The sequence below is a fragment of the Euleptes europaea genome, chromosome 6, assembly GCF_029931775.1.
Source record: "Euleptes europaea isolate rEulEur1 chromosome 6, rEulEur1.hap1, whole genome shotgun sequence".
In the NCBI taxonomy this organism is placed as follows: domain Eukaryota; kingdom Metazoa; phylum Chordata; class Lepidosauria; order Squamata; family Sphaerodactylidae; genus Euleptes; species Euleptes europaea.
In genome coordinates this window covers 102645598-102664566 of record NC_079317.1, presented here as the reverse complement: position 1 = coordinate 102664566, position 18969 = coordinate 102645598, and the positions used below count along the sequence as shown (strand labels likewise).

Here is an 18969-nt window from a genome sequence, read left to right as displayed (position 1 = left end):
TGCTTGGGAGGGTAGACTCATTGACCCTGTCCTCCTCAGGCAGCACCAACAAATCTTCAGGAGTTTCCCAACCTGAAGCTGGTAAACCCCCCACCACCACCTCGGTCGGAGGCTAGAGGAACCTGGCAACCCTACAGTGGTTAGATTGTTGACCTGGATCTGGGAGACCCAGGTTCAAATCCCCACTCTGCCATAGAAGCTTGCTGGGTGCCAGTCACTGTCTCTCAGCCTAACGTACCTGAGAGGGTTGTTGTGAGGATACAATGGAGGAAAGGAGAACCATGTAAGCCACTTTGGATCCCATTGGGAGAAAAAGTGGAGTACAAGTGGAGTAAACAAGTAAAAACTGTAAATAATAAATGATGCTCGTTTCCTTGTTTTGCAATAACCATGCTCACTATTCTTTTGCCCACAGGTATAGAATCTTTGACTTGGTTGCTTGTTTAAGGAAGCTGGGCAAGTGTGGGAAAGGGGGAGGCAGACAATACAAAGCAGGCCCTTCATGTGTGAGCATAGTTTGTTTATAAATAAACATTTTGGAAACTCAGTTCGCCAGCTTCTTCTCAGTCTACGTAATCACCACTTTGTCATGCAGTATGTTTTTACTATTATTCGTACTGTCAGTTGTCACATAACTGTGTTTATACTCATGTTATATACCACCCTGAGCCCTGACTCAGTAGTGGGAGGGTGGGGTATAAATATAATAAATAAGTATGCAAGTAAACTGACCAGGCCAGATATCTGCCCACAGGAGGGAAACCCATCCACACCACTCTTGAATTCCTTCAGGGAAAGATAGAACAACAAATGTATCAATACAGCAGCCCCCTCCCCATACCTGTTAACCTTCTGTAGTTTGTTTTTTAACTTTTAGGTAGAGATTATGCTTTTAGAGCACAGCAGCAAGATAAACACTGTATCCTTAAATTCCTGTTTTTAAAACTTAGACATCTGGTAGAAACTCTCCTCACTCAATCTCCATATATTTCTGCTTGCCCAAGAGGCATTTGCAAACACGGAAGCCCTGTCAGGAACAGAAATCTCTGCAAGGAAAAAAAAGACAGGCGACCTAACTTCCTTTGTGCCTTTTTGAGTAGGAAACATGGCAATTCTAAAGCACTGCAAAGAATGCAAGTCTTGAAGCATACGAGCTCTGCGTTTGTGTGCTTTTATTTTCTAGATTTTTTCCTCCTCTGTAGTCCCAAACGTAGAGGATTCTTACCACACAGTCATTTCAGAGGGGTGGCAATAAAGAACTAGAGCAGTGGTTCCCAACCTTTTTTTGACCAGGGACCACTAGGACTTTTTTGTTCGGTGCAGGGACCCCAAGGTTCAAAATAAAAATTCAGAGAATTTGAAAATAAACTTTAATCATAACTGTTAGTTAAACATTAAACTTAGAATTATATTTGAATATATATATTTTATAATAGAGAACTTTTAATTGAAAATATTAATTTATTATGGGTTTATAGCTTTGTTTCGCGGACCTTAATTTAGTTCTCGTGGACCCCTGAGGCTCCATGGACCCCTGGTTGGAAACCAGTGAACTAGAGAATACCAAAAACTACAACTCCCATAACCCAACTGTGAGCGCATGCGCAGTTTCAGCCTCCAGAGCAGAAATGGGCGAGGCTTCCACCAATCCCGCCTCCTCTCGTCAGACGCCATTTTGTCACCGACTCTCACCCGCCATACGAGCGTACTTTTTTTCTTAAAGGAGAAGCTGCAGTGTTTTTTTTTTTTTTTAAGCTCTCCAAATACGGAACTTCGAAAAAAGAAGACGACGTGAAAACCAGAAAACAGATTTCCCGAAGGTACCGGCTTCCATTTCGTTTCAGTTCTTGAAAACGGAGGCTTGGGGATTCCAAGCTGGGCCCAACCCGCAAGGTGATGGTGAGGGCTACAACAGGACTAACGGCTTCCTAGGAACCGTGTCGGCGCTTGCGGGCAACGCCTGTTGCCTGGCAACTGGGGACCAGGCGCGCGGGGAAAGGGACGTTGAACTTGGCGCGAGGGGCGTTACAGTTTAACGGCTCGGCGGTGGGCAGCGCGCGCGCCCCCCTCCCTTCGCCGCGTTTCGCCGCGCTGATTGGCCCGCAGCGAGCCAGCCCGGCTTATTGCTCTGATTGGCCAGCTCGGCAGCGGGGTGGGCGGGGGTCGGTCCTGCATCTCTTCTCTTGATTGGCCGCCGTCGGAGGATCTTGCGTCCTGATTGAACTCCGACCCTGCCCTTCATTGGCGTGCTGGCCAGCGAGGGGGAGGAGGCTGCCGGACTGAGGCGGGCTGAGCGGGGAGCTCCGCTGTCAGGAGCAGGAGGGGGAGCCGCCGTCCGTCGGGGCCCCCCCTGCGCCAGCTGCTCCGATGCCGGGAGCGTCCGGGCAGCCGGAGACGCAGAAAGAAGAGCCTCCGCAGCCGGACGGGGAAGAGGGGCGCGCTCTGCCTCCCGGCGGCCGCCGGCGGCCCCCACCCCCTTCCAGTGTCCCCGTCGACCAAGAGGAGGAGGAGTCTGGCGGCAGTCGGGTGCTCCGGGGGGGCCGCGAGCGGGGCCGGGCCGCCGCCGCAGCCGCCGCCGCCGCCGCCTCACGGCGAAGGAAGGCCGAGTACCCCCGCCGCCGCCGCAGCAGCCCCGCCGCCAGGCACGACCAAGATCCCGAGGAACCGCCGCCCGGCCCTGAAGGAGAACCGCCGCCAACCGCCCCCCCTCTTGGGGCCGCCTGCAGGAAGGCGACTCCCCGCGGCGCGTGAGTATCCTCCTTCACAGCTGGGGGGGGGGAGGAGGAGGGGTGCTTCTTCACCCGTGCCCTCCCGAGGGAGTTGCACGGTGGGGGCGACGGATGCCTTGGTAAGAGCAGGCCGAAGCCCGTCTGTCCGCCCCTGCGGCGAGGTGCACCTGGACAACTCGCCAGCAGTGTGAATACAACAGAAGTGGGGTCCCCGAGGTTGGGTGGGAGGAAAACAAACATAAATAATGGAAATATATAATTTATTAGAAGCGCTGTGTCAGGATTAAAATTATTATTATTATTATTTTTTTAAAAAGTTAAAACCGCACAATGGCGTTTCCTAAACTTGATATCTGTCACCTCGTGCCAAACGCGTTTTGGCCTGTGTGGCCTTCCTCGGTGGTCTGTTTGAGACCCACGTAAAACGTGCACACGTATTACAAATATATTTCCATTACAGGCAGTATGGCCCAGGCTAGCCTGATCTCGTCAGATCTCAGAAGCTAAGCAGGGTCAGCCCTGGTTAGTATTTGGATGGGAGACCACCAAGGAAGTCCAGGGTTGCTGTGCAGAGGAAGGCACCGGCAAACCACCTCTGTTAGTCTCTTGCCTTGAAAACCCCATAAGGGGTCGCCATAAGTCGGCTGCGACTTGAAGGCACTTTACACACACACACACAGGCAATATAAAACAGACCAGGCATGTAATAGCCCATGCCCTTTTGGAATGCCGCTTTTACGAGGAACTTCGATCGCACTATATTTCCCCCCCTTTTAATATCCAAATCCAATGCCTCTGTGACTGACACAATGCCTTTTTTACTAAGCGACAGGGACCCCAAGGCTACATTGTCAGTGGCAAGATTTGTTTCAGTCCTTATATCCCTCCAACACTAGATATATGCTGCTCAAGATCAATTGATCAAGGAGCTTCTAAGGGATAAAAGGAAAAGGAATAGGTTGTGTATATTACCAATTACACCAACATCTGGTGAGATTGTTTTAAGTTTTTATGCTGGGCTGTATATGGCTCCCATGCTTATTGTTTGACCTCAGGACATGTTACTCGTTAGTTTTACTGCTTCTACTCACCTTTCACAGGTGAAACCTCTTATAGCTTTGCAGGTGCCATCTGCTCCCCCCCCCCCATGAGGCACTTAAATGTTCTCACTGAAATGGTTTTATCTTGCGGGGCGGGGGGCACAGCATTAAGTTAGTATATGAAACTATTTGAGAAAACTATGTAACTTTGGGGCATTATTTCAGTTATATACTATGGTTGGAGGACAGTTTATTTATTTATGGCCTACTTTCTCACTGACACTGTAGGTGGGTTACAAAATATAAAAGCAATACACTTGGACAGTCTAGGACATCCAGTAAATAGCAATAGGACTAGTATTACAAATTTAGAGAACAATACAGATTTCAAAACGTTTAAGACCTGATATACTGTAAAAGTGCAGGAAATAGATTACAAAAGTAAAAGATAGTCTAGTAACAGTGCAGTTGATTTAAATTCTTTCTCTATAAATGTGGCCTGCACAATTTCATTATATCACTTTTAACAAAGCCCTTCTAAACATTTCTGTTCTATCCATTCTGTAGAATTATAGTAGTGTGGGAGTAGGCAGTAGTCAACATTCTACACGGCTGTATGTATGTTTAATTGAAAGTATTATTGATCATTGTGGAACTTGTTTTCAAGTAAACATGCATACAATTGCACTGAATGCTATCAAAACTGAACAGAACTGGATCCAAATCCTTGCTGGTCCTTATAGTAGCGCTGTGATGATTTGTGTTCAAGAACTAACAAGTGGGACTAGCATACTAATGCTTTACTTGTTATATGGGGAAAACATCTCGGGGTGGTATAATAGGGATGACTTTTACGTGATCACTAAACTGTATTCATAGTAAAAATTAAGGTTTTCAAACAACCCCATAAGCCCACTGATATAATTGAATGGAGTTGCAAGAATTGAAGCAAGTTAATCCAGAGCTAGTGGGCGAAAGTAGTAATGTGTGTAAAATCAGGAAAGAATCCATTGAGTTCTAGGATATTTGTAAATGCTTATTGTCATGAAATGTTCTCTCATGGAGTTGTTAAATTTTTCCTAAACCTGTTAGATAAGCTCTTGGATTTGACTTATGGCAGGAAGGAAACTAATTTTACTGAAACAGTTACAGTATTCTGAATGATTATCATCTTTCAGGATATTGAGCGTTTAATGGTTATAGCAGAAATTCACCACTTGTGTTTAAATTTTGTTTATTTCAGGTACCTGGAAAAAGCTGCTGTGAAAGGTAACATTCACATGCTTCTCTAAAACTTAGTTTAGTCTGTTTTAGATCCACTCACTAGCCCCTAAGAAACTGACAATTTAGTAGACAGAGATAAATTGCTTTTGAATGTTATATCTGTTTATGTAATAGTTGTTGGTTGATCTGTGAATTTCTTATCCTTTAAAAAAATCCATCTAAAACATCTGGTGGTAATGCATTTCATGAGCTAATTTGGTGTTGTGTGAAGTACTTCTTTCTGTTGATTCTGAACTTACTGTCAGTCATTTTGATTGGCTATTTTGCTGTTGCTTTATTTGCCAATTATTTTTACAAATTTTTTGACATCATTAATATTTGATGTGGTTGTTCAGATATGTTGCTGGAAGATGTGTAGATTTAACTGTCTAGCATCTTCATATAAATCAAAAGCAAATAACTGTCTGCAATTTTATTTCCTTTCGTATGTTTTCTTGGCACTTCTGTTATCCAATAGCCCCACTGTCTCTCACTGCTTTCTTGCTTTGCTTTATCAAAGTTATCAGCTTATACATCCTCTGACTTTTGTAATGATCTCTCATTAATAAAGTTAGGTGGTAGCTACTTTAAAAATTCAATTAAACATGATTCAATTAAACTTGCACCTTTATATTAAGGCGTCTTGAAATCTGGCATGTATAAAGCAGAGCCTGGTAACGCCATCCTGTTGCTTGCTGCAGGTCCTCCCCCTCTGATTTTGCTGATCTGCTTATTTTTGGGCTTAAAAGGAGAACAGGGTCTAATTCCTAAGCTAGGTTTGTAGTGCAATCCTAAACAAAGTTACATCCCCGTAAGGCTATTGACTTCAAGGGATTTAGAAGAACATAACTCTTCTTAGGATTGCACTGTTGGAAAGTCATTTCCGTTTTGAATAGGGCTCACCAAAAAGACTGAGTGTCTCTGTATTGTGTTTATTTTCCAGATGGTTTTGAAGAATATATAAAGACAATTTTTTGCTGAGTATGGCATTGAGGGATGTCTGAAAACTGACTTGGCAGTGGCTTTTGTTCATAACTTTCAAACAAAGACTTTTTAAAGCCCGCATATAATAGTTAAATCACTTTTTCTAGGAAATTATTGCCTTTTACCATTCATGCTTTGTAAGTAAGGTAGTATTGTTATGAAACCAAACCATTTAAGCAGCCATTGGAGAAAAATATATGGATGAAGAAGATACTTGTAAGGAACGTTGTGAGTCTTGTTTTCTAGATGCCTGTTATTCTAGATCAGGGGTCGGCAAACTCATTAGTCAAAAGAGCCAAATATCAACAGTACAATGATTGAGATTTCTTTTGAGAGCCAAATTTCTTAAACTTAAACTATATAGGTAGGTATACTGTTTATTAACTTAATAAACTTTAATTAAAGTTTTAAGTCTTAATTAGACTATAGGTACACTGAATAAAACTTGATATCATACTTAATAGTGATCTTATTTATTGATAAAAATTAAATTGTAAGTCCCTGCCATTTCCCCCTCCCCGTCTGGACTCCTCGTCTGGAGGCCTGGTCTACCGCCATAAAAGCCTATTGGTAGACCTGGCCTCCGGCTGAGTCCCATTGGGAGCCAGGCCTACCCATTGGCTTTCTTGGCAGTAGTCCTGGCCTCTGGAGGCCCATAGAAGCCAATTGGCAGACCTGGCCTCTGAAGGGGGACTTTTCCCCCTCCTCGGAGTCCAGGTCTACCGCCAAGAAAGCCAGTGGGTAGACATGGCCTCCCAATGGGACTCAGCCGGAGGCCAGGTCTACCAAAGGAAGCCCGCGCTGCCCTACAGCTGATAGGCGGGGGGGGGCAGGAACCGCCGAGCCGCCCGCCCAGCAATCGCGCGGCTAGAGGGGAGGGGAGTCTTTAGGGCAAGGGAAAGGGGGACCTGGCCACTCTCCATGGCAGGTGGGGGGGGGGTAGAGAGACAGCGCGCCCGCTCGCCTGCTCTCTCTCTCGCTCTCTCAGGCGCGCCGGCTCTATCGGGCGCGAGAGCAGGGGCTCCAAACCAAGTTTGGAGAGCCGCACTCAACGAGCCAAAGAGCCGCATGCGGCTCGGGAGCCGCAGTTTGCAGACCCCTGTTCTAGATCAACATACATTGATTCTACATAAAGGGTGTACTCAGGGAAAGGGAGATGGGAAGTAGCTAGCTATTCAGTTATTGGATTGTTAAGGAAGTATTGGTAGACTACTGTATTTGTTGTGCTTATAGCTTTGTATGCTGTGTCCAAAAGAATTCAGGCTGAAACATGCAAAAGAACAATGTATAAGTGCTAGAATAGAAAGTTAATTAGATTAAAAGTCTGTCTCTTTAGAATTGATGTCAATTTTTCTAAACTAAACATTCTGGAAACACCTTTCTGTAATCTTATCAGCTCTCAATTTGGCATTGATCTTTGTGGGCTGATTAATAGTCTCTACTTGCTGAGAATTAGGGGAGGAATAGAGTTTCTTTTATCTTTTCCAACTCAATAATCCTAAAAGTAGAGATGAGTTTCCTTTCTTGATTTAGATATGTCTTAACATGTTTATTTCACAGATCCCAAAGAAGAAAAGGAAGAGGAAGAAGTCACAAATATTATTGCTCCTGGTATCCCAGTCAATACAGCCAGGCCCACCCGAGGTTGGCGTAGCAACAGGGCAGCTCCTGCGGTTCGCCAGTGTGAAGCAGAGAATTCACGCAGTTCTAGATCCAAGACTGGATCCCTGCAACTCATCTGCAAGTCGGAACCAAACACAGACCAGCTAGAATTTGGTACTTGTTTCATTAAATCACTTGGAAATGAAAATTTTGGAACTGTCATTGCACTAACGTAAAATTTATGATTTATAAGATGATGTTAAAGCCACAATTTATGTTCTTCAGCATTGTGCCTTATAAGTTATTGTTACTTCAAATGGATTATCTCAGGTAGGCACATGCCACAGAGGTGGGTAAAGGTGTAGTTTAATAGTTTAAAAGCAAACTGTCTACTAGGATGGCATATATCCACGCCACTGAGACACCTGTGGCAAGTCATTCTGGTTGTTTCTCTGATGTAAAACAGATACAGGTTTGCCATTTTCTGGAAAGTCAGGGAAATTGGTCGGAAGTCCGGAAAAATGTGATTACATTGTACTGTGCTGCTGCAAAACGACAGTCTGCACTTGTGGTTGTTGAAGTAGAGAAGTGGCAGAATACAAGTGATAATGATGCACGCACATTCTATAATTTGACTATGATTTTGAAAATGTTTATTGGCTGATGGTTGTCAACAGTGAAGCAGAATAAAATGAAATAAGTTTTCATTTTAAATGATAAATGAAATAAGTTTTCATTTTAAATAATAGCATTAATTTATGCTTCTTGCAACTAAACTGGATTTAGCTTCAGTTGATTTGAAGATGGGAATGTTTTGACAGGTCAGCAAATTCTGCATTGTTTCTTCTAGCCCACTGTGGAGTCCAATCGTGTAAAATCAGCTAGTTTGTTGTTCCACTCTTTGATATTGGGAATTGTATTAGATTTCCATTATCTGGCATATACGATTCTGGCGGCTGAAGTCGCGTAAGAAATCAGACCTTATTTTAAAATGTTAATTTTTATAATAATGTAGATGCTTTATAATATATTGTTTAGCATAGAGATCTCTTTACACAAAGGAAATTGCAACATTTCTGTCACAAAACCATTAGATGTCATCTTTATGTAAAGTGAATGACAAAAAATGGTCAACAGAAGAAATGTATCAAGCTAGTTTTCCATGACATTCAAGGAAGCAATAATTTCCAGTTCATTGAATATTGTATCTAAGCATGATTTCATGTCTATGTAAAAGTGACCAGGATAGGAGCCCCGTGGCACAAAGTGGTAAGTTGCAGTACTGCAGTCCAAGCTCTGCTCACGACCTGAATTCGATCCCGACAGAAGTTGGTTTCAGGTAGCCAGCTCAAGGTTGACTCAGCCTTCCATCCTTCCAAGGTTGGTGAAATGAGTACCCAGCTTGCTGGGGGTAAAGGGAAGATGACTGGGGAAGGCACTGGCAAACCACCCCATAAACAAAGTCTGCCTAGTAAACGTCGGGATGTGATGTCACCCCATAGGTCAGGAATGACCCGGTGCTTGCACAGAGGACCTTTACCTTTTTTAAAAGTGACCAGACATGCACTGAAATATCTGTGGTATAAGCCTCAACAATTAGCACAAACTGTGGTAAAATGTGTGTTTTTTAATGGCAATGACCAAACAAATGGGCAAAATTAGGACTACAGGAAGCTGTTTGGGACCCAAAGGAATAGATTCAGGGTGGCGCCTTAGCTGACAGTCAACCTGTTTGGGAGTGATTAAAAGCACCCACTAGCTGCAGCATAAGACAGTTACATAATTACATGCAACCTTCAAATTATTAGAACATTCCTGCAAATACTGCATTTACTAAACATACAAGTTTTTTAAGTTAAGTGTTAAGCATGTGTTAACTGACAATTTCCTAGCCCTCTACACTAAATACACAGCTCAATGAGTTAGGGTTGTGAAGGGAATGATGTATAGGAAGTCTGTCATTGCCTCTGCTAAGCCTACAGCTCAGTTAAATGAAAAGCTCGCAAATAAATTTTGCTGCTTTTGGATTTCACAGAAAACAAGTACTTTTCACAGTGCGCTATGCAAAGTAAAGTTTGTCAATGAGATTTGTCTACTCCTGCTGAAAGTTACAGAGAACAAGCTTTTACTCTGCCTCCGTTAACCCCTCCCAAACATAAAGTTTGTAGATGGGCTTGTCTGCTTCTGCTAGATTACAGAAGTGGTCTGCAAGCATTCAAGTTCCACCTCGTTGATGCTGGTTACAAATTCTAGAATCCAGAAAGTTCCAGCCCCAGAAAGCTCATACTTGCCAGGTAGGCAGTCAAGTGCTTCTACATTTTGAAGATGGCTTTTAAGAAGGCAGTTTTTATCATGCAGTGGCTGGATGTCAAACTTCATGCAGAGTTCATTCCACGGCTATCATCAGTTGCTGGAGACAAATACAGTGTTATTGTAAAGTGTGCTACAAAACGTTTGAGCTACATAATATGGGAAATAGAGTTGTGCAGTCTCATGCACAAGGACCATTACACCAAAAGAACCTGAAAATTGTCAAGTCAGCAGTCTTTCTATTTATTTTGGTTCAAAACTAAGTACAAGTTCAGGTAGTAAAAACACAGGAGGAAGAGAGAAGCTCAAACACTGAAAAACATGTTAAGGGTGATGAAAAATGCAAAGAACTATCTGCTTCACAAACTAGTATGGCTGCCTACCAAAGACTTAGAAAAGAAGCCAAAATGGAAGAAACAATTGTTCATAAACTAAGGATACTGCAAAACAAAAAGGGAAAACCATAAAAGTGATAGCTGTATATTGTTTAACCTTTTAAAAAGTATGGTTTTTCTCTAATTTCTAACTTAATTTTTAATTGCGATTTCACAACTTAAGTTTCATGCTGTGGCTTCAATTAAGCCATTTAAGAATATCCATTGAAATTTATTTTATATAGTTTTTAGTGTAGTTTTAAAACAAGAACAAAGATATTTTGTCATTTGTTAATATTTTGTCATTTGTTATGTTAATTAAATTCCTTCTTTGTAATTTTTAGTGCATTTTCAAAACAGGTGTATTCAGTTAACAATCAACATTTAAAGAAGTTCATATTGAAGCTCTTAAATGTTTTTGCATTTCAGTATTTGTGTAGTTTTAAATCGTTGAATACAGCCTTTATTTAATGTAATGTATGCATTTTTAAAAAACTTGGGGCTATTTTTGAATGGTGGTCAGGGGAAGTCAGGGAGATGGCAAATAAAATGTTGGTGGTAACTGTGGGTTAAGTTATGTAGATTTTTCAGAAAATTTGGAAATAGGAAAAAGTTCCAGTGCCCTGTATCTATTGAGATCTAGTCTGGCATATTTGTTTGACTCCTAAAATTTTGTTTAAAAACTCATGCCATGTTACTTTTACATGCTGTGATATTAATTTCTTCTAAGATTTCCCGATAGTCAAGGGTTACAGGATTTAAGCCCATTCCTGAGCCTAAAGGAAGAAAGTCTATGCCAGGAAGGGCCTGCACAGGCGCCTGTGCCACTTACCACCACCCAGGGTGGCACAGATGCTGGCAGGGGGGCCTGGTTGCCATCCTCCCGGTGCTGCCGTGGCAGCATTGCTCAGGGATGCCAGTACAGCCTTGCACCGGCATCCAGACAACGTAGCTGGGGTGTTCCCACACAGGTCCAGGGGCGGAGCTGCCTTTAGACAGCCTCCTAAGGCCTTTCGGCCCGGGAACGCCCCCTTTCCCTTTTCTTGAGATATGCCACCTTTTTAGTTCACCTTTTTAGGTGGTGTATCCCCATGCAACCCTATGGAGCAGTTGCACGGGTTTTTGAGGGAAGGGGAAGGTTTCAGCCTCAGTGGGGGGAGGGCAAAGCCTCCTTTGGAGGCAGCGCAGCTGCACCGCCTACAGTCACTGGCGCAGCCCTTCCCCTCAGGAATAGGCTGTTCTCAGGACACAACTGCAAAGTAACTCCATGCTACTTTACCCTCCCGAGCTTAAAGCGTAGGAATTTAACATCAGTTAATATTTGCTACATGTATATTTCTAAGGATACAGTGTTCCAGGACAACAGGCTGAATTTCATGGTGTTTCTGCACATTATGTGGAGACAAACTCAAACTTGCCATTGAGCCTCCTCTCCCAGCTCACCCTGTTTCTCTCCCCCGCCCCTTGCTGGCCTTGAAGCCAACCTACAACAGATGACCCACCTCTGTGTCCCCACCCCAAAGTAGGAAACCATTGCCTTATGCGCTTTACATTTTAAGAAGAAAAAGGCTTTAACATCCTAATTTGAGAACACAAAAACAGCTGTGTTCACTGATGTCTTTCAGATTTTCAGTTGTCCAATCTGACTGAAATTGTGTTCATTATGTTACTGATTTTGAAACAGTTCATTTTTAGAAATGGAAAAGATTATGCAGGAAAATTCCATTATAGAAAAATTTCTGGCCCACATCATTGACTGGAAGGAGCACTTCCCTGGGTTATGTTGTGGAACTTCAGCATGTTACATTATTTGCACATACATTGTACTGCTAAAGATACTGCAAATACTGATCCCTATTCATCTAATGTGTATTGCTTACTCTTTTTTAGAAGTCACAGAAGAGCATCCTTCTCCATCTGGAACCAGGTAAGAAGTTTTTATTGGACTCTTCTTCCCCACCTAGGGTGTTGGCTAAATTACTTACTTGAATGTAGAAACACCAGTTCAGCTGAGGTGGCTGTGAGGCTAAAGTGGCATTTCAATACAGGAGGAATACAGATAAAACAAATGGCAGTAAGATGTTGATAAATGGCATTAAATGGTTCATGTGCTAGATCTTTAGGGCAAAGAGTCCTGAGTTTGCTACAAGATGGGCCTGCCCACTCACTTAACCTGAACATTACTCTCCATTCCAATTCAGGAATTTAACCTGTTAGGGAAATGAACTGGAAACATACATCCCAAGATGTCCCTATGGTTTATATCAGAAAGCTGTCTGTTGTATGGTTCCTTGCTAATAGTCCCATGTGGAAAAACACATGGAGGATGGAGTTACAATGTATGTAAATGTTGTGTTGATAATTCTTTCCTGATGTCAGAAATGAGTCCTTAAGGCGCCAGCAGAATTGAAAGAGACCTGTGTTCTGTATTTGGCAGGTTTTATGGTCCTTACTCAACATACTTTTCTGAAATCATTGTCAGACTTCTTGCATTCTGTCTTAATCCGGGGAGATGTCACTCAATTGTGGGAAGCTTTGGAATTACTGTTCTATTCTCTTTTTGATCTGTGGTTTAATGGTGTCAGTTGCTAGAGCCCACAGTGGCTTGAGGTATCAGAGCTACTCTAATGTTACTATCTGATTTTGCATATAAAGGAACATTCATTCACTCTTTATTTGAGCTGGCAACTTTTTGTATGCTTGCCTTTCTTTCCTCTGAAATTTAAATTTCTTATTGATTGATAAAGAGACAAAAAATGTCAGCTGGAAAGTTAAAAGGATATTGTAGGAAAATAGGTAAAACGGTGTAGATCCTGTTAGTTCTGCTTACCTTTGCAAACATGTGCAATGAACTGACTGCTGTCATTGGATAATTAGAGCTATTGATTCCATCTTGAAACAAGTGAGTAGATGAGATACAGGCTCCTCCACCACACATTTGCACATGGTTGTTCCATCCTTCATAGGATTCTTCTCCATATTGCTTCCATACAGCATATGCAATATGTACTACAGCTGACATAAAACTCATAAGACTGCCTATTTCTGTTATTTGCTCTGTTAAAAAATTTATTGCACATGTGAATAAAAAATTCCAACAATTCCTTTTTTCCATCAACAGTGATGAAGAAGAAATGCTCATCAGTGAAGAAGAAGTTCCCTTCAGAGATGATCCAAGAGATGAAACCTATAAACCCCATTTAGACAGGTGCTTTGTATTCTGTTATCTAGACAGAAGGATTATATGCTGTTAGTCTGATCTGTTGAGAGAATGTCTGTCAATTAGGACTCAAGCCAACCATTTCTGTATTATTGGTATCTGCTTTGAAAAAGTAATCAAAATCATGTGCTGATTAATTATTTCCAGGGATGAAAGGTAAGAAAGACTGGAACTTCTCAAGGTCCATATTGATGAATTGTCCAAAAGCTGCAATGCTCAATTAATGTACTGAGCTTATTTAAAGAAAGCTTTGTAAAAAGATGTTATGTCTATACCTGCAGGGAAATTCCAAAACAAAGGAAAAAATCAGGGAAGGGAAAAGAAGAAAAAGAGAAACCGAAAGAAATTAAAGTAGAGGTAGAAGTCAAAGAAGAAAGTGAATTTCGGGAAGATGAGGAGCCACCCAGGAAGTAAGAGATTCTGTACCATTGTGTTTATGCCTGCTTGTTCTTATACTGTTTTCAACTCCTGATGAAACCAAGACCATGTCAGTGCTGAAAACCAAACATAGAAATCAAATTCTCTTCTAGTAATTATATTTCCATATCACTAAAGTGTCCAGTTGGGCTTGCCCAGGTAAAGTCTTTGTTCTGCAACTGCAGTGTTACAGGATATCAAGTAGTAACAAATTTGCTGCTTTCACCTATCATTGCACAGCACAAGTAATTTGTTTCCAAATGAGAAGTGTGCTGCTGGCTCAGTTCCCACACTAATATTGATTTATTTAAAACATTTGTATGCTACCAACCCAACTTAGGGACCTCAAGGCATTCAAAAATCAAAAACATTAAAACTTTAAAACACATACACACACAAAAACCAAAACCCGTAAACTGGAAGGAGGTCAGTGAGGGAATGCCAACCAAACAGAAAAGTCTTCACCTGCTGGCAGAAGACAATAATAGAATCATAGAGTTGGAAGGGACCACCAGGGTCATTTAGTCTAACCCCCTGCACAATGCAGGAAATTCACAACTACCTCCCCCCACACCCCCAGTGACCCCTACTCCAAGCCCAGAAGATAGCAAAAAAACTATCCAAGATCTCTGGCCTGGAGGAAAATTGCTTCCTGGCCCCATCGCGGTCGGCACTACCTGGGCATGCAAGAAAGGTCCATGAGAGCCAAACACTGATGAAAATCTTCCTGCCCTCCCTCTCATGATCTGCCTAAGGTCATAGAATCAGCATTGCTGACAGATGGCCATCTAGCCTCTGCTTAAAAACCTAATGTTTTGCCAGAAACTCTGATTTAATTTCAACCCATTGGTTCTGGTCCGACCTTTTGGGGCAACAGAAAACAACTCAGTACCATCCTCTATGTGATAATAACCTTCAAGTATTTGAAGAGCTATCATACCACCTCTCAGTCTTCTCTCCAGGCTAAACATACCCAGCTTTTTTAGCTTTTCCTCATACGACATGGTCTCCAGACCCCTCACCATCTTTACATTTATCTCTCTTGAAATGCATTTTATTACTTTTAACCCAATTCTCCAGCCTGTCATTATCATCTTGTATCCTGGCTCTGTCTTCTACCGTATTTGCTGACCCTCCCAATTTAGTATCATCTGCAAATTTAATAAGCATGCCTTTTTTTCCTTCATCTGAATCATTTATAAAAATGTTGAACAACACAGGGCCCAGGACAGATCCCTGAGGCACTCCACTAGTCACTCCTCTCCAAGTGGATGAGGAACCATTAACAAGCACTCTTTGGGTGGGATCTGTTAACTAATTACAGATCCACCTAACAGTAATAGGCTCTAAACCATATTTTCCCAATTTGTCAGCAAGAATATTATGTGGAACCTTATCAAAAGCCTTACTGAAATAAAGATAAACTATGTCTATAGCATTCTTCTGATCCAGCAATGACAGGGGGCAGACAAATATCCCCAGAGAGGGAATTCAATTATTTCGGTGCCACAACCGCAGTAGGTATGGACAGGCTAGTAAAAAAATTTAAGCAAGGCTCTGATGTAAAGACTGCAAATAATGAAGGACCATTTGTGATTAGAGATGTCATATTTATGACAACTTTCGTATTGAAACGTATGGGTTGGATTCAAGCTTGAATTCATGAGTAGAAGGGTACTTCGCTCTCATAAAGGGGTTGGTGTATTACTTATGCCAATTCTTTCTCCTGCAGCCCCCCCCCCCCACCACCACATGCACACCACATACTCAAGCAGTGTTTGGGACTGCTCAAGGTACTGCAGTGTGAAAGGGGAGGTGGCAAAGGCCCATTTTGTGAGCAGAGCTGTATTCACAGTTCCCATCTTATATTTGGGAATCCAGAAATTTTGAGCCTTCTGTTTTAGTTGAAGGGGTTGGAAGAAATGAAAAAGTGGTGGGTCTCCAAAAACTATGGTGAGGAAGAAGCATGAAGGCCTGACATTGCAATGGGAGTAGTACAAAGCAGTGAGGGCAGAAGCCAGTGCATAGAAGGCAGGGAACAAGACAGACTTGATCCATTCTCCTGGGTAGTTCTGTTCATTTATCAGTGTTATTTGAATAAATAAGTGCCTATTGTTCTCAAGTTTTGTCTGTCATAAAAAAAAGTTAGATACCTGCATTAAAAATAAAGCCAAAAAATTGGGATACCAGATCCTGTGATTATGTACTAGAAACATATAATACAAATTAAAAGTTTTGAAGATATGTGAAAGTATTGTGCGCCTGTATCCTTTCCCCACCCCATTTCTTTTAAGATTAATAATAAATTATTGGTTTGTGCCTGTCATCTTGTTACTGAAATAATTAGCTACACTGTCAATATACTTTTTTATAAAAATGATTAGACTAAGAAGGATACAATTTGAACCCCATTGTGCTTGCAGTTGTATAAAAACTTCAGTTTTGTCAGAATGATGCAGCAAGTAGGGTCTGATAAATACCTGTTATTACAGCTAATTGTGGATTAGAAGGTTGTTTTTATTGTAGAAACAATTGCCTAAGCTATATTTAACATACTATATGTTCAGTTAATTAAAAATCCTAAAGAACATCTTTGTATTTCTGCAAGTCCATTCAAGTCCTTTCCCTAACCCTTTAAGTTACATGCCCACTCTAGTAAGGGAAATGCATGTGTCAGTGTATTCTCTGATCAGAAATCATACAAGTGGAAGGGTGCTCAGTCCATTCTCTTTGATAATATCTCCTTATCCAGTTCTTAGGGCTGTGAGTGTAGCCTTTAATAATGGATTGGAAATTCTCTATGTAGAAATAGGTTTTCAATTTGCTGCTGAGCCCAATTCAAAGATCTTCCATTAACATGTAAAGTCTATCATCCCAGGCCATTTAGGAATGATCTTAAGAACTTAGGAAGATAGGAAAGTTCGGATGTTAAGACGGATGGACTCACTTGGCATATAAATGATGATGTTAAAAGCAACGGCTGCTGTGTGGCTGTGGTGAAAGTGAATCTGCTCAGGAAAACTGATCTCATTCACTTTCCCAACCTACTGTATAGTTGGCTCTAAGATATAGGTTATTCTAATGGGAAACCAGTATAGAAATTCCTAAAATAAACTAAAAATTGATATGTGTGCTTGTGATTAGTGAGCTTCCTTTAGTATTAAACAAAGCCCAGCTCCTGGGAGAGAAGCAACCCCTCCTTTTCCTTCACAGCAAATGTGTAGTAGAGAGGGATGGTTTCTCTTTTGTGTGCCAGGCTTTGGCGGGAAGAGAAGAGAGAAACAGCTCCTCCTTTCCTTACTGAGTTATCCATGAACATAAGAGAGGTAGTGGTATCTCACCCTTTCCACTGGATTTTCATATAAGGCACCTGGAGCCGTTGAGGCAGTGCTTGAGCCTTTGGCAAAAGCCCACCACAAGGGCAGACCTCCTTCATCCCCAAGTTCCCTATATATGCTGCAAGGCTTGGAGAGGGGAAGAGTTAGCAACCACAAATAATGGCTTGACTAGTAAGCAATGCCAAAATGTATATATCCTTGGAGGCATCCCTTAACAAATAGAATTCCTCCCCTCCCCCCCAAAAAAGCTGATTCCTATAATTCCACTGTGAATTTGGATTCCACCCTCGTGAGCAATTTATTGAGCCGCTTTTGAAGAAACTCACTACTGGAACTGATGAGGGGACAGTCCGCCATTTGATGAATGATTTTAGCTCGCAGAGGAGGTTGCCAGATTTCTTGGAACTGTCCTAAATTTTTGAACATTGTCTGGACCTCCCCTTAGTGGATGGGCCGGCTTTATTTATTTATATACTTTCCTAATGGTATCTATCTGATTTTATGTGTCGTCTGTAAATATGAATCCTTGTTTATGATTGCTAATATTGTCTCTATGCCAATAAAGGTTTGGATGGATGATGGGTTGAATAACCATGTTCATTTTCTACCAGAAGAAAAACTCTTCTGGGGGTATGTTTTCCAGGTCTTCCCCTCCAAAACACCTTCACACTCTTATAATTGTGTCCAGTTCTGTTCCTAGAGCTCTACTGAACCCTGTGGACAGCATGGGGAGCAAGAAGGTTGAATTCCATAAGCTGAGCTCTGCTTTTGAGTCCTCGGATACAATCCACTGTGTCTCAAGTCCTGAGGGCTTTGCATGGCAGTTTGAATTAAAATGAGTCGTCAGTTGGGCTCATCTAGTGGAACCGTTCATTGACTTTCATCATGCAGTACAGACACTAGTTGTTCTGCTGTGCTTTTAAGTGCGAGTATTTTATTAACTGACTGGCTACCTGGAGCATGCTTCCCTTTATTCACACATCTACAGATGTGTTTTCCTGTTCTGTCTTCATGTAGATTTAAATTTTTTTGTCTTTATGTTCTTGTCTTAGGAGAGGAAGACGGAGAAAAGATGACAAGAGCCCAAGACTACCCAAAAGGAGGTTAATTATCTTTGTTTTCTCTGTTTTACTTTTTAATTCCTTTCTCTGACATGGTCGGACCTGAGATTGATCAACGAAATAAAATACCAGCAAAAAAACTATAAAGCAAACAGCCAGTACAAAATAGAACAATTCTTGGGATATATACAGGACTAACTATTGCTACTGCCCTTCAAGGCACCCCAAAGCTCTGTTTTACTAGAGTAAAAATACAATCCTAGTTAATTTGCCACTGGTTATCCAAAGATGCTGTTCAAAAAGACCCCTCCTGTGTCATTTGCTTCACATATGAAAAATGGAAGGAGTCTGATTTTAGTTAGGGTTGCCAACCTCCAGGTGGTAGCTGGAGATCTCCAATTATTCCAACTGATCTCCAGGTGACAGGTCAGTTCACCTGGAGAAAATGGCCACTTTGGAAGGTGGACTCTTATGACATTATACCCTGTTGAAGTCCCTCCCCAAACCCTGCCCTCCTCAGGCTCCACCCCCAAAATCTCCAGGTATTTGCTCACCCGAAGCTGGTAACCCTATTTTTAGTGAATGCTAGCAGAACTGGGAGGACAGAATGTGCCATCTGGATGTAGTTTCT

General features: G+C 41.9%; 1 protein-coding gene across 1 annotated transcript in view; it reads left to right on the top strand.

Annotated features, from left to right (window-relative positions):
* Positions 1-2367: 2367 nt before the first annotated feature.
* The window catches only part of ZFP91 (ZFP91 zinc finger protein, atypical E3 ubiquitin ligase), a 36040-nt gene continuing 19438 nt past the window's right edge, over positions 2368-18969 (top strand). Inside the window, exons 1-7 of the mRNA XM_056851647.1 lie at positions 2368-2747; positions 5013-5038; positions 7577-7792; positions 12193-12229; positions 13424-13510; positions 13804-13932; positions 18330-18380. Of these exons, the coding sequence (XP_056707625.1) occupies positions 2368-2747; positions 5013-5038; positions 7577-7792; positions 12193-12229; positions 13424-13510; positions 13804-13932; positions 18330-18380 (926 nt within the window). The remainder of the gene's footprint in view (positions 2748-5012; positions 5039-7576; positions 7793-12192; positions 12230-13423; positions 13511-13803; positions 13933-18329; positions 18381-18969) is intronic.